The 27,803-nt window shown below is 41.2% G+C and overlaps 1 protein-coding gene across 6 annotated transcripts in view; it reads right to left on the bottom strand.

The window, feature by feature from the left end:
- Nucleotides 1–27,188, bottom strand: part of LOC106580654 (AP-2 complex subunit mu) — a 50,859-nt gene extending 23,671 nt beyond the window's left edge. For 5 of the 6 annotated variants that reach the window (XR_006760939.1, XM_014161945.2, XM_014161949.2 and 2 more), the window contains exons 1-4: nt 26,916–27,188; nt 11,177–11,289; nt 2,605–2,782; nt 2,436–2,523 (exon numbers count right to left, since the gene is read on the bottom strand). Coding sequence is in view for 5 of the 6 variants with exons in the window: in XM_014161945.2 (XP_014017420.1) it covers nt 2,436–2,523; nt 2,605–2,782; nt 11,177–11,250 (340 nt within the window). In the remaining variant the exon portion in view is untranslated. Of the gene's footprint in view, nt 1–2,435; nt 2,524–2,604; nt 2,783–11,176; nt 11,290–26,811 lie in introns of all 6 variants that reach the window. The other variant, XM_014161946.2, reaches the window with a different exon arrangement.
- Nucleotides 27,189–27,803: the final 615 nt, after the last annotated feature.

Here is a 27,803-nt window from a genome sequence, read left to right as displayed (position 1 = left end):
CAAGGGACAAGGGGACCGTGAGACCACACACTTCTGCTATGAGCTTACCAGATGGGCTCACAAAGAAACACCATCTTATTTTATGTAACCGTTATTTGACCAGGTAAATTCAGAGACTGTATTGAACATGAGCGACGATCTGGGAAAGGGTTGCAGGGGAGGAGAGGGTTGTTTCGAACAATTCGGCTGAGCCCAAATACTCGACTGGTTGATTGTTTGGTCGTTAGGCTGTTGGTTGATTGTTTGGTCGTTAGGCTGTTGGTCGACCAAGATTATTTTAGTCGAGCAGTAACAAACAAATACAGTACCAGTCAAAAGTTTGGAGACACCTACTCATTCAAGGGTTTTTCTTTATTTTGACTATTTTCTACATTGTAGAATAATAGCGAAGACATCAAAACTATGAAACAACACATATGGAATCATGTAGTAACCAAAAAAGTGTGAAACAAATCAAAAAATATTTTATATTTGAGATTCTTCAAAGTAGCCACCCGTTGCCTTGATGACAGCTTTGCTCTGATCCAGTGGAAATGTCATAAAACAGGCCTACCTGATTACTTCTTATCAGTGCTTGACTTGGACTGAAATAGGTTCCGGTACTCATTTTGGGTGCTGGGTACTGTCTATATTTAGATGCAGGAGCTCCACAATACTTTTGAGCAAATATTCTATAAGAGAAACAGGAGCTCAATCAGTGGAACATTTGAGGTGCCGGTACTCAGCTCCGGTGAGCTAGCGCCCAAGTCAAGCACTGCTTCTTATCTCTTGCGCAAATAGCCTACAGCTGTGTCTGTGCACTGAAAACTCTGAGGACCCAGAATATTTTATATAATGTTGCAAGTTCGCTAATGAAGCCTGACCTAAGTTAATAGTTTATACAATGTTTCAAGTTGGTTGCAGACAGGCCATGTGTAGCCAATGTGATTTATAGGATATTTATTTTTATCAGAATATTTTCTACCTACAGGTTGAAATGTTTTTATTTGTTGGCTTTATGTAGGCTATTTTTACATAGTTGGCAATGGCAATATTTGTATCATTTTCATTTAGATTTGGATAGAATTCTGATTAACACGAAAATGATTTTGAGATATGAAGACATTATTCTAAATTAAAAGAAACTGACAGCCCTAGAACAGTTACCCTCTTTTAGTCTTATAAACACATAGTCGTCTTCCCCAAACATCATCATATCATAGGTCAGAAGAAAGTGGTACTTGTATGTTTTCAAAACATGTTCTGTATATTGCTCTTCACTTAAAGAAAACCAATGTATCCTGGCTGGTTTAGGGGTAATGCCGCAGCATCTGGCACACGTCTACTGTGTGGGCATAGGTTCTAATCTGGCCTACTGGCCTCCATCTTTCCCCACTATCATCCTATCTCACTATCTGTTCAAAGAAAAAAATCTGAAAATCCCTTAAAAATATTTTTTTTTAAAGAAAGGAAAGCTATCATATTAATTTCACCAATTTCTTGAGTGGATATTAGCAAGTCTGCATGCAATGTCTGTCACGTCACACAGCACACGTAGACATCTGCCGGCGCTATATTTTCTTTAGGTTTAGATTTTCTCACTTAAAAGTCACAAAAGTCTAAACCTAAAAAAACAACAGCAGAGCAGAAAGGCTGACTGTGGCACAAGAGAACCACTTCAGGATGTGGCATGGCAGTTGTGTGGAATTCCTGTAAAGTGTGTTAGGTGGTTGTAAACAGAGGGGGAAAATAACACGCTGCAGTTGAGCGTGCACACACACACACACACACACACACACACACACACACACACACACACACACACACACTAGGGATAGGCACAGTTATTCAAATATCAAAACGTATTTAGTGTTCAATTACTTGTGAGAGTATTCAAAAGTTGCAAGCTGGCTAACTTAGCTCGCTAGTGTAGCTAGCTTCTTTACATCGATTTGATGCAGTGAAGACAGACTACCAGATGAGATGATAGATAACATATCGCAGTAATACTTTTGTCTAACTTGCGCAAGCCGGTTTGGCTACTTTTTCTTTTGTTCTTCCTCTATATCACACATAGGCCCCTGCTCCTCTTCAGACCCTCCCCCACCCTTCTGTTAAAACAACAAACAACAAACAACAAGCGCGAGCAAGCCCCATTTAAGTAAAAAATATATATATAATATTTAAAACATGTATTTCGACTATCCAGAAATCCCTAACAGAGACACACACACACACACACACACACACACACACACACACACACACACACACACACACACACACACACACACACACACACACACACACACACACACACACACAAAGCAGCAACAATAGACGACTGATACATCAGCTCTACTCTTTCAAGACGACTCTTTCCAGAGGAAAAAGAGCCAGAGGAAAAAAAGAGAGTGATAGCCTAAAAGAGTGGCAAAAGAAAAGGCTTCCTTTACCGTCCAGCAGCTCGTAGATCAGCACAAAGTTGTTCTTGATGTTCTCCTCGCTGATCTTGCCGAAGTAGGCCGTCATGACGTCGCACATCTTAAGACAAGATAAAAATCAGATAGTTATTTAAGAAAATGTGACTGCTCCAGCCAATACATCCAACACCAATAAATATACCTTGTAGAGGAACTCGAACACCATGGCAGCGTTAACATTCTGCTTGGTGACCGCCGCCAGCCAGATGTTGGAGCGCTTGACGTGGAAGAAGCTGGTGCGGGCGATGTTGGTGACCGGCGAGCGCACCTGCTGCCGCGCATGGATCACGTTCACGCGGAACGCATCCACCGCGTTGCGCCTGGATGCACAAATACAGAAAAGAATAGGAGGGGGTCGTTAGGGACATTGAAAAGCTAGACCTTGAGCAGCAAGCACACATACGGAAGAGGAACAGAGTGTTAGAGACATTTAACTGTATTATGCGAGTAAAGATATGAGATAATTGAAAGTCAAAGCGGGGGAGAGTGAAAGAGGAGAAATAGAAGACCATGAGATGCACAGAAGAAAGGAAACGGTAAGCTTACATCTGGAGAAAAAGAAAACAGGCTTTAATAGGGGGTTGTCAATGCAGCTTGCATGCCGGCAAGACACTTCAGTCAGGAGATAATCAGTTGCCAAGCAAGCACATCATCTTACCTATTACTACAGTATCCAATGGACAAGATGATGGACATGGAGAGAAATGGCACCAGCAAAAGGGGTGGACAGAAACACAAAAGACAAGGAGGAGGAGCAGAAGAGGGAAAGGAGGTAGAGAATGAAGATGGGGATAGAGACATCAGGGCAGAGGGTTAGAGAGACACACGAAAGGCGGGAGCACGCACAGGCACACCAGGGTTTCCATTAGCTGGCAATTGCAGGCTTTTGGCCGATAAAAATAAATACAATTGTAGCCGGCATCCCAATTTCGTGCTTCAGCACCATTCTCTCACTCCTTGTGCGCAAAATAAAAATACGAAACAAAATATGCCTATAGCCTGGAATGTCCTCCGTGTGGACAAATGTTTTAATTGTAGTGGACAAAGATGAGATGAATGTTGGTACGGCCAAATGCAGGCTACTGTGCATGTGGCCGATCAGTGGTCACCAACCGGTCGCTCTCCAAGGCATTCCTAGTCAATCACCATTCATTTCTGTAAAAAAAAAACAATAAACCTTGCATTCCTATTTTATTTTATTTTTCTCTCGCAGTGTTGGCGGTAGGTGCACCCGATTTAGCTGCCCTGTGTGCGGCAGGCCCAGAGAGCAAATCACTATAGAAATCATGCGGTGCGACTTGAGTTTCACCAAGTCACCAGACGGTCCCTTTCCGGTCAGTATCAGCGGAGGAAAGGGAGAGCGGAGGGACGTTGAGTGGCGCAACCTCAGTCTGCTGCTCTCTCCCTCCACTGAGACTGACCATCAGATGCAGGCTCCATCAGCACAGTAAAATTTAAAAAAATGAAATATTAAAATGTATGCTCACTCAAGCTGTGCCTCACAAGTAATACAACAACTGATCTATTACCGGTGTGATCATATAGCCATGCAACGGCAGGGCAATTCAAGCAAAGCCAAAATAAGTGTTTTGGGCCTATATCCTATTGAACACACCTAGGGATGGGCGATATATAGAATTAATTTGATTAATTCAAATGTATGTTTTTGCGCACTATTCCAAATGCCTGTATTGCAAGAATCAAGGTTTTGTTATTTTTTCGTTTTTATGAACGTTTATGTCTGCTTGTTCTCGTGTTGTATTTTTGGTCCCGTCCCTTTCGCTCCTCTGTGCTGTGTGCACCAGGTACGGCAGGTAGCCTAGCGGTTAAGAGCGTTGGGCCAGTAACCAAAAGGTCACTTGTTCAAATCCCCAAGCCGGCAAGATGGGAAAACCTGCCGTTCTGCCATTGAGCAAGGCAGTTAACCCCTAACAACTTCTCCCTGGGTGCTGATGATGTAGATTTCAATTAAGGCAGCCCCTTGCACCGCTCTGATTCAGAGGGGTTGGGTTAAATGCGGAAGACACATTTTGGTTGAATGCATTCAGTTGTGCAACTGACTAGGTATCCAGAGATCTGTATATAATGAAGAGATGCACGTCTCTGCCCTAACAATGGGAGTCGTTGTCCCAAAGGCGGGAAGGCAGGCAACAACCTTAGGTCCCCAAAAACACATTGGCCTTATTTTGGCCAGATTTTAACGAGAGTGAAACCTCTTGCTTCGCATCTTCCTCTATGGTTTACACACACCAAGCCCCTCCCCCTGCCTCTCATGCCAACAAAGTTGAGAGATCAACGGTTTTATTTGAGGTTTGGTCCAGAATGGGTCATATGGACACCAAAACACATTGAGACATTATTTTACTGTAATAGAGGATAAGTTATTTTCTAACAATTCCTTTTTTTTGTCTCAACTACTGAAATTGCGCACAGAGGAGACACTACTGAAACGAGAGCATCAATGAACATTGATTGTGGAAAATGAATGCACAGTTTGCCAACTGCGGATTTTAGCTGGTCTTTTAGCCAAAGACTGTTATACTAGCTGTATATGTTTTATAAATGTGCAATAAGCATAAAACACAATTATACAAGAAATTGGCAAATCGTTCTCCTTCTGAGAAATAAGGTAGGCCACTTGATTTCAACATCTGAAGGAAGTGGACAGGCTAACATGCTTTTCAAACATTTGGAGACAGACAGTAGGGTATGTTCATAACAATTCAACTGTTCAACTTTGCAAATGGATCCAAGTTGGCTAACCTTGAAATATAAAGATTAGCTGGCTAATCACTAGCACGTGGGCTTGATGAGACCTTGTGTGCAATGTGCGTTATGCATGGTTCTAGTTAAATTTGTAACAAAAAATAGCTTTTTATTATAATTTTTTTTATTATTGCAACAACAACAAAAAGCAGGTTAAACTATTTTGATAAAATAAATTATTAAATTATTGGGTCTTATGGTTGTGGAAGGCTTATATTTAGCCTAGGTATAAGTTCACAAGCCCTGAATTCATTAGATGCTGACTGTTTGAAATGCAGTGCATTTTACCTTTAACTGTGACTGACCGGCTCGATTGGACATATGTAGCAACATTTGAAATTGTGTTTTTTACATTGGATAAAAGTAGAGACTCAGAGCTAGAAAATGGTATATCATACACTACAGTTGAGGAACATAGGGAAAATAATTCTGCTTTGAAAGTTGATAATCGTATGCTTTGTTACACCTACTGGAGAGCTCTTCTTTGTCTACACCCATTGAGCATCGTTCACATCCTCTTAAGCTTTAGCCCCCAACCATCTCCTTAAGGATTCACATGTGAAGCCATGTACTAAACAACCAAAGATTTCAAGACTAAAGGCTGGTTTATACTACAGGTGTGTTCGTAAATTTAATTTAGAGTGCCAGTGTGCCTCTGGGAGTTCGTAAACTCAAAAGCACTGTCAGATTGTCCGTTTGTAAATTCAGAGCGTTTTGCTCTCGGAGCGTTCAGAGCGCATACTGAACGCTCTGGCCGAGGAGTTGGGTTGATCCGAGCGTTCTGACCCAACAACAGCAGTCAGACACCCAAGCCAACTGGCTAACGTTGGCTAGCTTGCTAGCTACTTCCAGGCACAAATGAGAGAACAGCTCACTCTGACCATTTTACTCACCATAGCAGAGCTGGTTAGGCTGTTTTCATGTTATCCAAAACATTGGTGACTGCAACTGTACTGCTGGGAACAATTTAATTACGCTTTTTTGCCAACGTTTACTGACACCGGCCATATTCAACGGGTATTGAGGGTTCGTAATATCGTCAGTTATTCTGTGCTCTGGCACACTCAGACGAGAGTGCTCTGAAATCGAAGTAGATAGTCTGAACGAATTTACCAGCTACGTCTATTGACAGTTGTCACAGTGGCATCATGAATATTCTATTGAAATGGTTACTTGCATAGTGGAGTCCTTTGTTTAAACATGTAGCTAGCTAGATAAACAATGAACCATAATCCCAACTCATAATGTTACTAACCTGCATGAACCTGCAGGTAGCTAAGCAACCAGGTTCAATATTAGCTAGCTTACATTAGGCTATAACTAGCAATGGAAATGGCTTTGAGATACAAATAATATTACTACGCAGACCATACACGTAACGTTAGCTAGCGAGCCAGCCAGCTAACGTTAGCTAGCTAGCTAACGGTACACTTTAACTTGAAATGAAAATTACATTCTGACAAAAATAGAAACATGTAATATCTGAAAATGTAGCGTGCTAGACTATCTTACATAGATCGACGCTTCTCCCTCTCTGTCACGAATGCCATGGTTGCCCTTAGTTTGAAGATGTAATCCGGAGACAGGTGTTTTATACAATAGCCTTCTGTGTTCTCTTTTTGACTCCATCTGCATATTTGCAATCAAACGGCAGAATTTTCTCCATCTCCTTAGCTATCATACTCTAATTCCACTGATTTCTAAACTCGGTCCTCCAGAAAGTGGAAAGCAACACTTATGTAGTTCTACTACGTGACATCTTTAAAAAAATCTATGTCAGAAAAGATTACCTACACATACTGACCCATGTTATAGCATGCTACATGGCAGACCAATCTGGCAGACCAATCTGAACTCACCTCATGTCCAGCTCACTCATTAAAATGCATGTCAGTGTCGTAGCATGCCGCCGGCATATATCTAACTCTCTGGGGCTAGGCCTAAGCTTCTCTTCATATTTATTTTTTAAATAATAATATCATACAGTGGACGCCGAAGCCTATAGGCTTATGCATGCAATGCCCGGATGCATTCAGTGCTCAAATCTCCGACAGCTGAACCGTGAGGTGGATAATTATTGTTTTAGGAAATTAAAAACGAATAAAACTACAGGCTGTACCACAGCCGGCCGTGATTGGGAGTCCCATAGGGCGGCGCACAATTGGCCTAGCATCGTCCGGGTTTGGCCGGGGTAGGCCGTCATTGTAAATAAGAATTTGTTCTTAACTGACTTGCCTAGTTAAATAAAGATTACACCATTTTGAAATTATATTGAAAAAATGTAGGTATATGATTAAACTGGTAATAGATCATTTGTTGTATATCTTCTGAGACCCAGCTAAGTGAGCATAATCATTTGCTTTCTTTTTTTTTACTGGACTGATGGCCTGCATCTGATGGTCAGTCTGAGGGGAAGGAAGGAGCAGTGGTGAGGCTGCCTCTCACCCGACTCACCGTCCCTCCGCTCTCCCTCCCTCCGCTGAGAAAAGGGGACACCATCTTTCAGCTGATGGTGAAACTCAAGTCACACTGCATTATTTCCGCCTCATGCACCAATTCATGTTGTTACTCCTATGAGCAGAGAAAGTGAAATATTCCTTGACATAAAAAAAAGACAAGCCGTTAATATTAACAACGCAAGCTTATTGGAACACTTTTCTATACTTATTCATTGCAGCTGCAGTGCAGATTGTAGCGTGAGTGGAAGTAGGGAGAACGCACATTTTATGGCTTATAAAAGTGTTGAACAAAGTCTTGACAGTGCTGAATACCAACGTAAACAAGAACAGCAGCGCTTTGCTGTAATCGTTGAGTCTCTCTAGTCATGGTTTTAAACATTCAACATGCGCAATACCAAGCGTCGGCTGGAGTGGTGTAAACCTAGCCGCCATTGGACTCTGAAGCAGTGCAAACGCATTCTCTGGAGTGAAGAATCACGCTTCACCATCTGGCAGTCCGACAGATGAATTTGGGTTTGGCGGATGCCAGGAAAACAGTACCTGTGCGAATGCATAGTGCCAACTGTAAAGTTTGGCGGAGGAGAAATAATGGTCTGGGGCTGTTTTTCATGGATCGTTCTAGGCCCCTTAGTTCCAGTGAAGGGAAATCTTAACGCTACAGCATGCAATGACATTCTGGAGGATTCCGTGCTTTCAACTTTGTGGAAACAGTTTGGGAAAGTCCCTTTCCTGTTTCAGCATGACAATGCCCCCATGCACAAAGCGAGGTCCATTATGAAATGGTTTGTCGAGATTGGTGTGGAAGAACTTGACTGGCTTGCACAGAGCCCTGACCTCAACTCCATCGAACACCTTTGGGAGGAATTGGAATGCCGACTGCAAGCCAGGCCTAATTGCCCAACATCAGTGCCCAACCTCACTAATACTCTTGTGGCTGAATGGAAGCAAGTCCCCGCAGCAATGTTCCAACATCTAGTGGAACGCCTTCTCAGAAGAGTGTTATAGCAGCAAAGGAGGGACCAACTTCATATTAATGAACATGAGTTTTGAATGAGATGTATGAAGAGCAGGTGTCCACATACTTTTGGTTATGTAGTGTATTTTCCTTTATTATTTTCCCATATCCATACCACTCCTCCCCTATTGGAGTAAACTAATGGACAACACCACTTAGGCTTCTACTTCCAGTTTATACATATCAAATGATTGATTGACTATGACTTTTCAGATCACCCAGTAGTGCTATTTGCAGAGTTAACTCAGGGTAAAGGTGGCAATTCTTCAGCCATTCTTGAACCTGCGACCAAAACAAATTATCTAATGATTCTGCAATTAGTTTGTTTGCTATTTTGGGTAGAGCAGACATTTCCATATATTTTTATTAGCTGCATGTGTGACAACTCCACCAGTCCTATTTATGATATAATTTACCAAAATTATACCTTTTTTTTTCTCCTCAAAAAGTATATATATATTTTAATTTTTTTTCTCCATCAATTAGTACATTTTAACTGAGCTTAAAACCAACTTTCTATGGCTTGTTTTAAAAATAATTATATTTCTGAGATTACTTCATTTTCAAATAACCGAAAGTGAGAGTTTGTAATCTGAATAAAGGGAAAAGGCCATTCTTGAACACAGGGTGAGCCATTCTTACTAAACTACTAGAAAACCAGTTTGGATTTAAGTATAACTTTTGTATGACTGAAGTCTTTACTGAGAGGTCTAATGCTTTAATATTTAATCATTTCTGCCCTCCGAATTCATATTCATTATATAAATAAGCCCGTTTAATTTTGTCTGGCTTGCCATTCCAAATAAAATTGTATATTTTTTGCTCATATAATTTAAGAAACAAGTCGTTACGCAGGGCCATAAACAAATAAGTAAACTGGGATATGACTAAAGAGTTAATAAAGGAGATTTTTCCACAAACAGGCAGGTATTTTCCTGTCAATGGTAGCAAGATCTTGTCTATTTTTGCTAACTTTCTATTAAAATGTATTGTAGTGAGATAATTTTTTCCTTCGGGATATGAAGACCGATTATGTCCACTTCACCGTCAAACCATTTTATTAGTAAACAACACATTGATTTATTTTTACCCATATACCAATAGGTCACCCTCTTTGCGAGGCATTGGAAAACCTCCCTGGTCTTTGTGGTTGAAAATCAGTGCTAGACTGAGGGACCTTACATATAATTGTATGTGTGGGTTACAGAGATTAGGTAGTCATTCAAAAATTATGTTAAACCGTATTATTGAATCCATGCAACTTATTATTTGACTTGTTAAGCACATTTTTACTCCTGAACGTATTTAGGCTTGCCATAACAAAGGGGTTAAGTACATATTGACAAGACATTTCAGTTTTTCATTTTTAATTTGTACAAATTTCTAAAAACATAATTTCACTTTGACATTATGGGGTATTGTGTGTAGTGACACAAAATGACACAATCAGTGACACTAAATCTAAATTTAATTAATTTTAAATTCGCGCTGTAATATAACAACATTTGGAAAAAGTAATGTGGTGTGAATAATTTCTGAAGTCACTGTATGCATTAATGAATCAATTATACAAATCATACAATCAATTTGAATTTGTTTTGATCAATCTAACTACAAAATAACAATGGTGATAGGATAAATCTATTGATAAACTGGGTAAATCAAGATGTTGCCTAAGTCTATTCACAATACAGGTAAATGCTTATTATTCAATAGGAGTGTGTGCATGCATTGAGTTATTGAGGTTGTTTTAGATGATTTCATGGGGCTACAGATGAGAAATAATCACTGCCATTAAGGACTTATTTTATTGTAAACTGCTAGGAGAACATATTATTTTATTGTACTGATCAAAAACATTTGCATAGAAGAAGAAATCTCTTTTATAAAAGTGCAGTCTCTAAGAAAGTAAAGACGTCATTCGCAGGGCAGAATGTGGTTATGGAATCTAGTAGAAACCCGACGGAGGCGAGGGAGACAATGAAATGAATTAGTTTTTGGTGGCAAGGGAGACTAAGTTAATTTATAACGTTTTTGATGACAAATAGCTTTGAAATCAGTATTTTTTGGGTACTAGGGTAGTGAATTCAGATGCAAGCTAACAAGGAAAGTAAGCCCACAATTAAAGCAGGAAGCTACTGTTATAATCTGAATGGACATTGTTTTGCGAACAGTAATTAACAGTCTCAACATTTCTACATGTTTTGCATTATTCAAGTGTTTGTGCAGCATTAGTGGGCAGCTAACAATGCCGCCCAGACAGCCTCGCAATGAATGACTAAGTGGAGCATGCACTTTGCTCTTCACGCTATAAAGGGGATGCGCTGATCGACAGAATTGATCCTCTCAATCACGTGAGACATTTGACAGAAGTATAGAACGTAAGAAAAATGTTAGTACCGAACCGTTTAATTTTTTTATGAAAAAATTACTGAAGTTTCGGTATACCATGCAACACTGCTCTGTGGACTCACCCTATGTCATCACGGTAGACGCGGGAGATCAGCACCTCCCCCTTGTGGTTGTAGATGAACAATCCTCCAATCATGATGGCAGCCTCTCAGTCATAACAGGCCATGAGGAGTGACTGCATGGGGGAGAGAGAGAGTAGGGAAGTGATCAGCAGTCAGCACAACAATAAAAAATCAGAGGGGGAAAATGGCTTCTTGAAGAAACGTCTTCTTGGGTCAGGAGGAATTCAGAAAGAAATCATATATCTGCCTGAAGAGGCAGAGAGAGAGAGACTACTACATCCATCTCTAGATACTACTAGGCAGGAAAGGAGTAGTTTAACAAAAGTACATGATCCACAACAAGAAAAGCCCTAGATTAACTAATCCTCTTCCTTCCCACTCCTCAGGAAGACAAATAAAATAGGCCTAGACCAGATTACTGCTCCTATAGCTAACACACAGAAAACAGGAGGGGAATCAAGGTGTTCATTAGGCCCCAAAATGAAGAAAGCTGAATGAAACAGGCTGGGTCCTACCTAAACCCCCAATAAGAAATACACGCCCTAATGAGCACGACCCTAGAGGAGCGATGTCATCTAGGCTAATTTGTTAATGAATTAAAAACATGTCTACCCTTTCATTCGACCTTCAGGTGCCATAGGAAGCACATTTCCAATTCCTGTCATGATTGAACTGAATTCGGCTCAGATTGAAGGACCCACCCCACCCCCTTTACCTCTCTACCTCTCAGTCTATTCAGAAGGACACATCCAAAAGCTTACAGAGAACTCATTTGACCCTTATATCTATTCAAACATCATGAAGCTTGCCTACGGATCCGTGAGGGGAACGGCACCTCCGTACCTTCAGGCTCTGATCAGTCCCTACACCCAAACGAGGGCACTGCGCTCATCCACCTCTGGCCTGCTGGCCCCCCTACCTCTGAGGAAGCACAGTTCCCGCTCAGCCCAGTCAAAACTGTTCGCTGCTCTGTCACCCCTATGGTGGAACAAGCTCCCTCACGACGCCAGGACAGCGGAGTCAATCACCACCTTCCGGAGACACCTGAAACCCCACCTCTTTAAGGAATACCTGGGATAGGATAAAGTAACCCCCCCCCCCTAAAAATATTTAGATGCACTACTGTAAAGTGGTTGTTCCACTGGATATCATAAGGTGAATGCACCAATTTGTAAGTCGCTCTGGATAAGAGCGTCTGCTAAATGACTTAAATGTAAATGTGAAAATGAAGCCAGACTGATAGAGTTGACATATGCAAGTCAGCGCAATAGCCTAGTGTGTGTGTGAATGTGTGTGTGTTCCACAAGATCTGACCTTATGTCTCTCTCACTCCAAGGTCAGTGTGACCGGGTCTATGTCTGCCGATTAAGTACCGCTACGTGTGGTCGTAGGCTATGACAAAGTTCTAGCAGTGTCAGATCCCGGTGACTAACCAATAGGAACATGGCCGGCACAGAGTATGCACACAATAATATTTATTGTGAATAGTCAGAGGAATATAAAAGTTTGATTTAAACGCTTAGCCTACATGCTGTGCAAGAAGAACGATGTCCCTAACAATGTTGTTTACACGACACACCTGAAATCAGGCTACCTGATGGGATTATACATTTTAGAAAAACATTCTACCATGTTATATGGGGGAAGCTTATCTGATTCTGAGTTCAGGCATAACGTTTGTTTATATGTAAAAACTATTTCTAAGATGCATACTTGGTAACATCGCGCAGTGTGATGTGATAATCATAAAAGCCTGAATCCGACATACAGTCTGCAAAGACCTTAAGATGACAACCAGGGTGAGCCGCCCGCTTCTGCTATCTAAAGGGCAACAATAATAGTGAAACAGTTGGCATGTGGCCAGCAAGACAAGCACAGTCAAACAGATAAGTTTGCGTAAAGAGCTGGTACATACAGTTGAAATCGGAAGTTTACATACACTTAGGTTGGAGTCAGTAAAACTTGTTTTTCAACCACTCCACAAATTTCTTATAGACAAACTATAGTTTTGGCAAGTCGGTTAGGACATCTACTTTGTGCTTGACACAAGTAATTTTTCCAACAATTGTTTACAGACAGATTATTTCACTTATAATTCACTGTATCACAATTCCAGTGGGTCAGACGTTTACATACACTAAGTTGACCGTTTAACTTCTCAGGGCTACGTGGGATGCTACCGTCCCACCCACGGTTCACACTATTCAACAGCCAGTGAAAAATCAGAGCGCCAAATTCAAAACCACAAAATGGCATAATTCAAAGTTCTCAAACATACAAGTATTATACACCATTTTAAAGATACACGTCTCCTTTATGTAACCACATTGTCCCATTTCAAAAAGGCTTTACGGCGAAAGCATAAAGTTAGATTATGTTAGGACAGTTCCAACACAAGAAAAACCACACAGCCATTTTCCTAGCAAGGACAGGAGTCACAAAAACCAGAAAACCAGCTAAAATTATGCACTAACCTTTGACGATCTTCATCAGATGACACTCCTAGGACATCATGTAACACAATACATGCATTTTTTGTTCAATCAAGTTCATATTTATATCCAAAAACAGCATTTTACATTGCCGCGTGATGTTCAGAAAATATTTTTCCTCCAATACTGCCGGTGAATCAGCACAACAATTTACAAAAATACTCATCATAAACGTTGATAAAATATTAAACTGTTATTCAAAGAATTATAGATGAACATCTCCTTTATGCAACGGCTGTGACAGATTTCAAAAAAGCTTCACGGGGAAAGCACACTTTGCAATAATCTGAGTACTGTGCTCAGAAAAAGGCATCAAGCAATACAGATACCCGCCATTTTGGAGTCAAAGTCCATAATTTATGTCCAAATACCTCCTTGTTGTTTGCGCGTTCAGTAAGCTGCTCCAAATGGAGGAAGCGCACTGAAAAGTCAAAAAAAGTTATATTTACGTTCGTAGAAACATGTCAAACGATGTATAGCATCAATTTTTAGGGCCTTTTTAACATAAACCTTCAATAATATTCCAACCGGACGATTCCAATGTCTTGAAAAATGTAATGGCACACAGCTACCTCTCACGTGAATGCGCGCCAATGAACGTACGCCTTTCTTGAGTCAACAACTTCCAACTTCCTTTGTTCGCTCTCTGTTCACCATAGAAGCCTCAAACAACTTTCTAAAAAGTGTTGACATCTAGTGGAAGCCTTAGGATGTACAAAATGAACCCTAAGTCACTGTGTGTTAGATAGGCATTCACTTAAAAAACTACAGCCTCAGATTTCCCACTTCCTGGTTGGATCTTTCTCAGGGTTTTGCCTGCCATTTAAGTTCTGTTATACTCACAGACATCATTCAAACAGTTTTAGAAACTTCAGAGTGTTTTCTATCCAAATCTACTAATAATATGCATATCCTACCTTCTGAGTCTGAGTAGCAGGCAGTTTAATTTGGGCACACCTTTCATCCGGACGTCAAAATACTGCCCCCTACCCTAGTGAAGTTAAACAATTTAAAGGCAATGCTACCAAATACTAATTGAGTGTATGTAAACTTCTGACCCACTGGGAATGTGATGAAATAAATAAACACTGAAATAAATCATTTATTCTGACATTTCTACAATTATTCTGACATTTCACATTCTTAAAATAAAGTGGTGATCCTAACTGACCTAAGAAAGGAATTTTTACTAGGATTAAATGTCAGAAATTGTAAAAAACTGAGTTTAAATGTATTTGGCTAAGGTGTATGTAAACTTCCAACATCAACTGTATGTATGCGTGTGACTGGTATGACATTACAGTGAGGGGAAAAAGTATTTGATCCCCTGCTGATTTTGTACGTTTGCCCACTGACAAAGAAATGATCAGTCTATAATTTTAATGGTAGGTTTATTTGAACAGTGAGAGACAGAATAACAACAACAAAATCCTGAAAAACGCATGTCAAAAATGTTATGAATTGATTTGCATTTTAAGGAGGGAAATAAGTATTTGACCCCTCTGCAAAACATGACTTAGTACTTGGTGGCAAAACCCTTGTTGGCAATCACAGAGGTTAGACATTTCTTGTAGTTGGCCACCAGGTTTGCACACATCTCAGGAGGGATTTTGTCCCACTCCTCTTTGCAGATCTTCTCCAAGTCATTAAGGTTTCGAGGCTGACGTTTGGCAACTCGAACCTTCAGCTCCCTCCACAGATTTTCTATGGGATTAACCTGTTATGGATAGGGGGCAGTATTTTCACGGCCGGATAAAAAAACGTACCCGATTTAATCTGTTTATTACTCCTGCCCAGAAACTAGAATATGCATATATTGTTTGATTTGGATAGAAAACACCCTAAAGTTTCTAAAACTGTTTGAATGGTGTCTGTGAGTATAACAGAACTCATATGGCAGGCCAAAACCTGAGAAGATTCCAAACAGGAAGTACCCTCTCTGACCATTTCTTGGCCTTCTTTAGCCTCTTTATTGAAAACAGAGGATCTCTGCTGTAACGTGACACTTTCTAAGGCTCCCATAGGCTATCAGAAGGCGCCAGAACGTTGAATGATGACTCTGCAGTCCCTGGCTGAAAAACAGTAGCGCATTTGGATAGTGGTCGATCTGAGAACAATGAGACAGGCGTGCGCATGCACGTGAAGAGTCCATTTTACATTTTCAGTCTTTGAACGAAAACGACTCCCGGTCGGAATATTATCGCTATTTTACGAGAAAAATCGCATAAAAATTTATTTTAAACAGCGTTTGACATGCTTCGAAGTACGGTAATGGAATATTTTGACATTTTTTGTCACGAAACGCGCCGGCGCGTCACCCTTCGTTACCCTTCGGATAGTGTCTTGAACGCACGAACAAAACGCCGCTATTTGGATATAACTATGGATTATTTGGAACCAAACCAACATTTGTTGTTGAAGTAGAAGTCCTGGGAGTGCATTCTGACAAAGAACAGCAAAGGTAATCCAATTTTTCTGATAGTAAATCTGAGTTTTGTGAGTACCAAACTTGGTGGGTGTCAAAATAGGTAGCCTGTGATGGCCGGGCTATCTAATCAGAATATTGCAAAATGTGCTTTCACTGAAAAGCTATTTTAAAATCGGACACTGCGATTGCATAAAGGAGTTCTGTATCTATAATTCTTAAAATAATTGTTATGTTTTTTGTGAACGTTTATCGTGAGTAATTTAGTAAATTCACCGGAAGTGTTCGGTGGGAATGCTAGTTCTGAACGTCCCATGCTAATGTAAAAAGCTGTTTTTTGATATAAATATGAACTTGATTGAACAAAACATGCATGTATTGTATAACATAATGTCCTAGGAGTGTCATCTGATGAAGATCATCAAAGGTTAGTGCTGCATTTAGCTGTGATTTTGGTTTTTGTGACATTATATGCTAGCTTGAAAAATGGGTGTCTGATTATTTCTGTCTGGGTACTCTCCTGACATAATCTAATGTTTTGCTTTCGTTGTAAAGCCTTTTTGAAATCGGAAAGTGTGGTTAGATAAAGGAGAGTCTTGTCTTTAAAATGGTGTAAAATAGTCATATGTTTGAAAAATTGAAGTTTTCGGATTTTTGAGGAGTTTGTAATTCGCCACGCCCTATCATTGGATATTGGAGCGGTGTTCCGCTAGCGGAACATCTAGATGTATTAAGGTCTGGAGACTGGCCAGGCCACTCCAGGACCTTAATGTGCTTTTCTTGAGCCACTCCTTTGTTGCCTTGGCCGTGTGTTTTGGGTCATTGTCATGCTGGAATACCCATCCACGCCCCATTTTCAATGCCCTGGTTGAAGGAAGGAGGTTCTCACCCAAGATTTGACGGTACATGGCCCCGTCCATTGTCCCTTTGATGCGGTGAAGTTGTCCTGTCCCCTTAGCAGAAAAACACCCCCAAAGCATAATGTTTCCACATTCATGTTTGATGGTGGGGATGGTATTCTTGGGGTCATACGCAGCATTCCTCCTCCTCCAAACATGGCGAGTTGAGTTGATGCCAAAGAGCTCCATTTTGGTCTCATCTGACCACAACACTTTCACCCAGTTGTCCTCTGAATCATTCAGATGTTCATTGGCAAACTTCAGACGGGCATGTATATGCGCTTTCTTGAGCAGGGGGAATTTTTTTGAGCAGGATTTCAGTCCTTCACGGCGTAGTGTGTTACCAATTGTTTTCTTGGTGACTATGGTCCCAGCTGCCTTGAGATCATTGACAAGATCCTCCCGTGTAGTTCTGGGCTGATTCCTCACCGTTCTCATGATCATTGCAACTCCATGGTGGAGAGTTTGGAATCTGATTGATTGATTGCTTCTGTGGACAGGTGTCTTTTATACAGGTAACAAGCTGAGATTAGGAGCACTCCCTTTAAGAGTGTGCTCCTAATCTCAGCTCGTTACCTGTATAAAAGACACCCGGGAGCCAGAAATCTTTCTGATTGAGAGGGGGTCAAATACTTATTTCCCTTATTAAAATGCAAATCAATTTATAACATTTTTGACATGCGTTTTTCAGGATTTTTTTGTTGTTATTCTGTCTCTCACTGTTCAAATAAACATACCATTAAAATTATTGACTGATCATTTCTTTATCAGCAGGCAAATGTACAAAATTAGCAGGGAGTCAAATACTTTTCCCCCCTCACTGTATGTACAGTATGTTTCGCTGCTTGCTTAGAGTATCACTTCCGCCACGGCTTATACCGGGGCTCGAACCTAGGACCTCCGCCTCGCAAACACACGCGACTGCCCTCCTGAAGCTTCTAACCCAGCTGTGCCACGGAAAAACTAGCTATTCGTCAGCGCAGGTGGGGACACTTTAGGCTGAGTTTCACCGATCCCTCACATAAAGTGAGTTAACTAAGATATTGTAAATAAGGAAACACCAACAAGTTTAATGTATACTGATCATAAACATGAACGACTTTACTGAGTTACAGTTTATAAGGAAATCAGTGAATTGAAATAAATTGATATATTCCTCAAGGTAGCAGAATTTCAGGGAACACATTTAGTTGGGGGCGACTTAAATTTTTTTCTGGATAAGATTCTGGATAGATCCTCAACTAAAGCAACCTCAATGACAAAGTCAGCCAAATGCACTCTATCATTTATGAAAGACTTACATTTGAAAGACATATGGAGACAGCTCCACCCATAAAATAGGGATTATTTATTCCACTCCTGCCCGCATAACTCTCTTACCCAGATTGATTATTTTCTCCTATCAGTACAGGTAACCCATAGAGTTCTAGAAACTGAGTATTTATCCAGAACTATCTCAGATAATTCTCCCCTCACACTTTTTGTTTGGATGCCAGATGGAGTTCAAGGGACTTATAGATGGTGCCCAAATCCAACTCTTTTGAAATAGACAGAATTTTGTAAATTTATCAGATACCAAATTACGTTTTTCTTTGAAACAAACTGTCCGTCCCCTCCCAATAGTTTTGTACTCTGGGATACATTAAAGGCCTTTCTTCGGGGTCAAATCATTTCTTATACCACAGGTCTTACAAATGCACTACTGAATTGAATGTATTAGAGAATGAAATCCTATTACTACAAAAAGAACACAAAAAATCTGGCTCTAAAGAAACATACCGCTCGTTGGTGAATAAAAAACTAAAATATAATACCCTAAGTACTTACAAAACTGAAACGGCTATTCTTAGAAGTAGGCAAAGATAGTATGAATTGGGGAAGAAGACGCACAAAGTCTTGGCCTGGCAGATAAAAGCTGAGGAGAAAACCGAGAACCATCAACTCTATTGAAACACAGAACGGTCAAGTGTCTCACAACACGGAAGAGATTAATGATTCATTTAAACAATACTATTCTAAGTTATACACTTCTGGTGGAACAGAACCAGCAATGATAGACACATTTCTGTCAACTATTGAACTACCGCTCCTCACACAGGAAGACCAAAACGAACTAGATCGCCCCTTTACAAAAACAGAAATCGAAAAGGAAATTTCCTCTCTACAATCCAGCAAATCACCAGGAGAAGATGGGTTCCCCCAGAGTTTTATAAGGAGTTTAAGGATTTGCTTATTCCTCTCTTGATGGATGTTCTAAATTTAGCTGCTGAGACGCAGAGTTTACCGGACTCCTTTTCCACGGCTATTATAACAGTTATACATAAAAAAATAAAGATCCTCTACAATGTTCTTCCTATAGGCCGATCTCTCTCCTCAATGCCGACAATAAATTGATTTCTAAGGTGATGGCTATTAGATTAGGACAATATTTGCCAAACCTGATTAGCACCGATCAAACAGGCTTTATACAGAAAATATCCTCCACCAATAATTTGCGCAGGTTATTCAACGTAATTCACATGGCCAGTGTGAGGAGAGATCCTAGTATAGCAGTATCTCTAGACGCTGAAAAGGCCTTTAATAGGCTGGAGTGGCCATACCTATTCAAATTTAACCTTGGTCCTTCGTTTGTCAACTGGGTTAAAACGTTATACTATAAACCAAGCCAAGATCACAACTAATGGCATGATGTCAGCCACATTCCCACTCTTTAGAGGTAGTAGACTGAGCTGTTCACTTTCCCCGCTCCTTTTTGTGCTAGCCACAGAACCCCTGGCGGAGGCCATAAGAACGGATCCTGGCATAAAGGGCTTTCTGGTGGGCCAGATAACGCATAAGACCTCATTGTTCACAGACAACATTATTTTGTTCCTCTCTGACCCGACCTGGTCTCTCTCAAAACTACAGGCGCTTTTGGGTACATATAGCTCTATATCAGGTTACAAAGTCAACATGGACAAAAGTGAAATACTTCCACTGACTCGCTTTGACTATAGCATCTGTGAACGAACGGGTCCGTTCAGTTGGTCGCCACAGGGGTTCAAATATCTAGGAATCACAGATGATAATGACTTAACTACTCTGTCTTGGTTCAGAAGGTGGTGAATGACTTGAATAGATGGATAGATCTGCCTCTCACATTATTTGGGAGAATTAGCTGTATTAAGATGAACGTTCTGCCTAAGATGATGTACCTATTTTTATATTTAAGAATAACCCTACCCAAGAGTTTCTTTAAGTCCTTTAACAAGACCATAAGACAATTTGTACGGAACGGTAAAACCCCAAGGGTTAGCCTGGACAAATTAACGTGGGAGGCCTCTGCCTACCAAATTTCAAGATGTATTATTGGGCAGCGCAAATTATATTAATTTCGTTCCTATTTTAAACTGAACCAGCACCTTCTTGGACTCAGATGGAAATGTTTGCTCTTAATGAAGAGGTTGGGAGTAATATTATCTACAAGTGGAACCCCAAGACTATATCAACAAAAACAAGCAATACCTGTACCATCAATTTAGTAAGATCTTGGTATGAAATCCGTAAGTTATTTGGTATGAAACAAGACTTGTCACCCAAAACACCCATGTGGCACAACAGACTCCTGCCAATGATCTTGGATAGCAACATTTTTCAACAGTGGCATGAGAAGGGAATAACGCATTTAGAACATTGTTATATAGATAGGGTACTTATCTCATTTGAGCAACTAAAAGAAAAATACCAGTTATCCAATTATCATTTATTTTGGTATTTACAGTTAAAACTTGCTCAGAAGCACTTTTGGAGATATGACTTTACCAAATCTATCAAGTATTGAACAACTACTCCATAATAACACTGATACATACATATTTATATCCAGTGTACTCATTGCTAATGCAACAATGCCCAAAACCAGATGTACATAAGTCAAGAGAGCGATGGGAATCTGATTTGAATACTACAATTGATGAGGGTCTATGGTCGGACCTATGCCAAGATAGCGTGTCAGCGACCATCAACTCTAGATTAGAGGTCGACCATGGCCGGGTCGATTAATTAGGGCTGATTATCACGTTTTCATAACAATCGGTAATCTGCATTTTGGGTGCCGATTGCATTGCAATCCACGAGGAGACCACCTGTTACGCGAGTGCAGCAAGGAGCCAAGGTAAGTTGCTAGCTAGCATTAAACTTATCTTATAAAAAACAATCAATCTTAATATCATCAACCATGTGTAGGGATTATGTTACTAGTTTAACTAGCTTGTCCTGTGTTGCACATAATCAATGCAGTGCCTGTTAATTTATCATCGAATCACAGCCTACTTCACCAAACGGGTGATGATTTAACAAACGCGCATTCGCTTCAGGGTATACGCAGAGGTTTGGGCCGCCTGGCTCGTTGCGAACTGTGTGAAGACCATTTGTTCCTAACAAAGACAGTAATTAATTTGCCAGAATTTTACATAATTATGACATAACATTGAAGGTTGTGCAATGTTACAGCAATATTTAGACTTAGGGTTGCCACCCGTTCGATAAAATACAGAACGGTTCCATATTTCACTGAAAGAATAAACGTTTTGTTTTTAAAATGATCGTTTCCGGATATGACCATATTAACGACCTAAGGCTCGTATTTCTGTGTGTTTATTATATTATAATTAAGTCTATGATTTGATATTTGACAGAACAGTCTGACTGAGCGGTGGTAGGCAGCAGCAGGCTCGTAAGCATTCATTCAAACAGCACTTTCCTGCGTTTGCCAGCAGCTCTTCGCAATGCTTGAAACACAGCGCTGTTTATGACTCCAAGCCTATCAACTCCCGAGATTAGGCTGGCAATACTAAAGTGCCTATAAGAACATCCAATAGTCAAAGGTGTATATGAAATACAAATGGTATAGAGAGAAATAGTCCTATAATTCCTATAATAACTACAATCTAAAACTTCTTAACTGGGAATATTGAAGACTCATATTAAAAGGAACCACCAGCTTTCATATGTTCTCATGTTCTGAGCAAGGTACTTTAAACGTTAGTTTTTTTACATGGCATATATTGCACTTTTACTTTCTTCTCCAACACTGTGTTTTTGCATTATTTTAACCAAATTGAACATGTTTCATTATTTATTTGAGACTAAATAGATTTTATTTATGGATTATATTAAGTTAAAATAAAAGAGTTCATTCAGTATTGTTGTAATTGTCATTATTACAAATATGTATATAAAAATCAGCCGATTAATCGGTATCGGCTTTTTTGTCCTCCAATAATCGGTATCGGTATTGAAAAATCATAATCGGTCAACCTCTAGATATAGACGTATACATTACAACTTCCTCCACCAACTCTATCTGACACCTCAGAGGTTACATAGATATAACCCAGAAATATCAGAAATGTGTTTTAGATGTGGAACAACAGAAGGCACATTTTTGCATTCTACTTGGCAGTGTACTAAATTACAAGCCTTCTGGCATGATGTTTGTGACATCATGCCAGAAGGGATCAGAAGGGACCTCCCTTCTCCCTTTATTATGGAGGTCCCTTCCCACTTGACCCTGAAATATGCCTTCTGGGTAACTTCACAAATGTGAATTCGAAGAATAACTTCAAAATAAAATTTACAGATATGGCCCTTGCCACTGCAAGAAAATGCGTTGCATTGACATGGAAATCGGATTCCCCTCTCCCAATTACAAGATGGCTCTCTGAAATGAATGTGTATTCCTATGGAGATTACCTATGCTTTAAGAAATAAATTCAACCACTTTGTTTTCACAATGGCAACCATTCCTGGACTATATGAAAACACTTCCATTGAGGTTGGTGGAGGTGAGCTTGTAGATCGATGTAGCTATTGTCTCTCTGTAATGTACTGTTTGTATTACTTTGTGTATATGTTGGTATCTCTTGTCATTTGTCTTATTTAGTTATTTGTATTATTACTATTCTAATTTAACTAATTTATTATTTGTATTTTGTAATTTGTCATTGTTTTAAGTTATTTTATTTTGGGGGGTGGGGACCATTGATTTACTTTTTGTAGTAGTATTTACTCTTGCTGTGTTGTATTGTTCTGTTGTTGAATAATTGAAAAAATATATATAAAAAAAATAAATGTAAAGTAAGAATTGAACTTGTAAATGTTAATTCATAGTTGTAACAACTGTCACGCCCTGACCTGAGAGAGCCTTTTTATGTCTCTATTTAGGTTTGGTCAGGGTGTGATTTGGGTGGGCATTCTATGTCTGTATTTCTATGTTGGGGATTGCTTTGTTTCGGCCGGGTATGGCTCCCAATCAGGAACAGCTGTACATCGTTGTTGCTGATTGGGAGTCATACTTAGGCAGCATGTTTTTCCTTTGGGTTTGGTGGGTAGATATTTTCTGTTTAGTCATTTGTTACCTGACAGGACTGTTTGGCTGTTGTCTTTTGTTTATTTGTAAAGTGTTCTCTTTTTTTCAATTAAATAACAAAGATGAGCACTAACCACACTGCGCCTTGGTCTACTACTTCAGACAGCCGTTACAGATCTACCCACCAAAAACAGACCAAGCAACGTGGAGGGGAGCAGCACCAGGAGTGGAGGAAGCAGCGTGCTCGGGAGGTGATGGCATCCTGGTCGCTGGAGGAATTGGAGGGAAGAATAGACTGGACTTGGGAACAGCTATTTGACCATTGCAACAACCTGCCGGGGAAGCAGGTGGAGGTGAAGAGGCAGCCCCAAAAATTCTTTGGGGGGGGGGCACACGGGGCGATTGGCGGAGTCAGGCGTTAGACCTGAGCCAACTCCCCGTGCTTACCGGAAGCGGCGCGGTACTGGTCAGGCACCGTGTTATGCGGTAGAGCGCACGGTGTCTCCAGTGCGCGCTCATAGCCCGGTGCGCTACATCCCAGCCCCCCGCAAGTGCCATGAAAGAGTGGGCATCGAGCCAGGACGGGTTGTGCAGGCCGTGCGCTCTAGACCTCCAGTGCGTCTTCAGGACCCGGTCTATCCTGTGCCTGCGCCCAGAACCAGGCCTCCTGCATGTCTTCCCAGCCTGGTGAGTCCTGTGTCTGCGCCCAGAGCCAGGCCTCCTGCATGTCTTCCCAGCCTGGTGAGTCCTGTGCCTGCGCCCAGAGCCAGGCCTCCTGCATGTCTCCCCAGCCTGGTGAGTCCTGTGCCTACGCCCAGAGCCAGGCCTCCTGCATGTCTCCCCAGCCGGGGGAATCCTGTGCCTGCGCCCAGAACCAGGCCTCCTGCATGTCTTCCCAGCCTGGTGAGTCCTGTGCCTGCGCCCAGAACCAGGCCTCCTGCATGTCTTCCCAGCCTGGTGAGTCCTGTGCCTGCACCCAGAGCCAGGCCTCCAGCATGTCTTCCCAGCCTGGTGAGTCCTGTGCCTGCGCCCAGAGCCAGGCCTCCTGCATGTCTCCCCAGCCTGGTGAGTCCTGTGCCTGCGCCCAGAGCCAGGCCTCCTGCATGTCTTCCCAGCCTGGTGAATCCTGTGCCTGCCCCCAGAGCCAGTCCGGAGCCACCCGAGCCGCCCGCCAGTCCGGAGCCGCCCGAACCGCCCGCCAGTCCGGAGCCGCCCGAGCCGCCCGCCAGTCCGGAGCCGCCAGAGCCGCCCGCCAGTCCGGAGCCGCCAGAGCCGCCCGCCTGTCCGGAGCCGCCAGAGCCGCTCGCCAGCCGGGCGCAGCCAGAGTCGCCCTCCAGTCCGGGGCCCGCTGCGAGGGTCCCCAGTCCGTGGTCGGCGGCAGGAGATCACGCTCTAGGGGAGCCAGTGAAGTGGGGTGAGCCAGTGGTGGAGCGGGGTCTGCGTCCCGCTCCAGAGCCCCCACCGCAGAGAAATGCCCACCCAGACCCTCCCCCATAGGTTCAGGTTTTGCGGCCGGAGTCCGCACCTTTGGGGGGGGTACTGTCACGCCCTGACCTGAGAGCCTTTTTATGTCTCTATTTAGGTTTGGTCAGGGTGTGATTTGGGTGGGCATTCTATGTCTGTATTTCTATGTTGGGGATTGCTTTGTTTCAGCCGGGTATGGCTCCCAATCAGGAACAGCTGTACATCGTTGTTGCTGATTGGGAGTCATACTTAGGCAGCATGTTTTTCCTTTGGGTTTGGTGTGTAGATATTTTCTGTTTAGTCATTTGTTACCTGACAGGACTGCTTGGCTGTTGTCTTTTGTTTATTTGTAAAGTGTTCTCTTTTTTTCAATTAAATAACAAAGATGAGCACTAACCACACTGCGCCTTGGTCTACTACTTCAGACAGCCGTTACAACAACGTACGTTTACAGATCTAATTTAACATTTATGTTTCAAGTTTCGAGCATGGCTTTTCTAACGATCATAACAATTTACTTATGGATTTTCTTACAATCCTAATGATATGTACGTTCAACCTTTTGGCAGCTATCTCGCTCCATAATCGCACTGCCTGAGGCAAATGGTGGTCACACTTGATACCGACTGGTTTTTTGGTCCACGCACCTACCCTTTTTAAGGTATCTGTGACCAACAGATGCATATCTGTATTCCCAAATCAAATTGTATTTGTCACATGCGCCGAATACAACAGGTGTAGACCTTACAGTGAAATGCTTACTAAAAAGCCCTTAACTAACAATGCAGTTTTAAGAAGAAAAAAAAACTGAAATAAAGTATAGCTACAGTAAAATAACAATAGCGAGGCTACCGGTACAGAGTTAATGGTCGAGGAAATTGAGGTGATATGTACATGTAGGTAGAGTTATTAAAGTGACTATGCATACATAATAACAGAGAGTAGCAGCAGCGTAAAGTGGGGGGGGGGGGTAGAAGCTGCAAATAGTCTGGGTAGCCATTTGATTAGATGTTCTGGAGTCTTATGGTTTGTTTAGCTGTTTAGAAGCCTCTTGGACTTAGACTTGGAGCTCCGGTACCAGTCATGTGAAATCCACATACATTAGGGCCTTATGAATTCATTTTAATTGACTGATTTTCTTATATGAACTGTAACAGGGAAATCTTTGAAATGGTTGCGTTTACATATTTTTTCAGTATAATTAGCACATTTTCTTCCCATTTAACTGCATTGTTGGCAAAGGCCTCGTAAGTAAACTGTTGTATTCGGCGCATGTGACAAATACAATTTTATTTGAGGATCCATCCATTCAAAGACTGGAGAACCAGCGGGATCAACACTGAGATCCTATTGAATTACTAATTCCATGCATCAACATGTCTTCAGCGTTCTAGAATAGTCTAGCAGCTAATATTAGCCAGTTAACCTTCATAACAACTCTGAACGCATTTGGTGTGTGTTTATTTTGACAATTTGAGATTGCAATGGCCTGTGAACATCATCAGTTGCAAGGTGGCAGATACATGAAATACGAGTTATAATGTCGTTATTACATCGATTCGCATGGGGATGCAGCAAACCAAGGTACCTAGCTCGCTAATGTCAGCTAATGTAAGAGGTTTTGAAATGAGCTATCTAGCTAACCTCTACTAGTACTACTGTACTGATAGATGTCTGCCTGACCGGAAAACTAGCTACTGTGGCTAGCTAACGTTATCCATCACTGATAACGAACTAGCTATACATTTTGTAGCCATCGCCGTTAGGGTATTCTATCCTATTGTGTATTCCCATAACTATACCGTTTTTTCAACATCACACAACACAGTTATTGGTTCCAAATTGACTTTTAAAATCAACTTGCTAGTGTAACAGCACCGGTTACACTAGCATGCGAAATGTGGCTGATTAGCTAGCAAACTACCATTGTCACGACTCGTTTGCTCTCGTCTCGGGCAAATTTTTACTGCATTGCTCCTGTTCTCACCGGTCTCCCTTGCACTCACCTGGAGCTGTACAGGCCAATTTACCCGAAAAGCCGCAACTACGTGTCCTAAAAGCACTAATTTTGAAACAGGATGGTTAAGATCAAGGTTTTTATTTCACTCACTTTCTTACTCCAATTCAAGATGTCGACCGCTCCTAGCTCCAAAGAGACTCGCTGTCAATTGACAATGAAGCGGATTATAGGGCAGTGAGCACCCACATCTACTAGCCCTGCTGGATTTATATATTTCAACGGTCGTATTGCTTTATCAAGACTAGCATGTACTGTAATGGCATTGGATGTTCCCCAAGCAACAATGAAAGTAGTAGACATTCAACTTTTAGATTTAGTTTGGTGGAATAAACCACACTATTTAAAAAGGGTATTATGTACCATTTTTAATCCGGCCCAATTTGCAAAACCTGTTTGAAAAGATGTATGAGGTATTTTTATGTTATTTTTAACATATTTTTACTGACCGGAATATTACGTTTTTTCCTGAACATCATACCACCAGTTGGTCATAATTGTGACCTCTATCTGACCAGATGGTCATAATTCTGACCACTATATTATGTGCTATATTAGGAAGCCTTCTGGTCATAGTTAAAGATGCAATGTGCAGAAATCGCTCTGCCATTTCCTGGTTGTTGAAATTCTAATAGTTAGCCTAAATTCAGTTTATGTGACAAAACAATCAGTATTTGTGTAGACAATCATTTACCATTTAAACCGCTGTGAAATTTTCCATACCCAAAAATATTGTATTTTCAGCTTTTTGAAACTGGTGTGCAAAACCGAAAGTAAAAAACACAAAACTGAAATTTAAGAACGGGGAGCATAGAAAAAGCGCACATAGAACATATCTACAGCTTCTTAGATTTGCTTTCAACTTGCTCATATACATCCTTTGCGTCCTTCTCCACCATGCCAGTCAGGGGAATATTTTAGGACTTTCCAGAAGGCCCGCAACACATTAATCTCCTGAATTTTCTGACTTTTCATGACAGT

Source organism: Salmo salar, chromosome ssa20 (assembly GCF_905237065.1).
Source record: "Salmo salar chromosome ssa20, Ssal_v3.1, whole genome shotgun sequence".
Lineage (NCBI taxonomy): Eukaryota > Metazoa > Chordata > Actinopteri > Salmoniformes > Salmonidae > Salmo > Salmo salar.
Note: the sequence above shows the minus strand (reverse complement) of the source record. Positions and strands in the feature narration are given on the sequence as shown.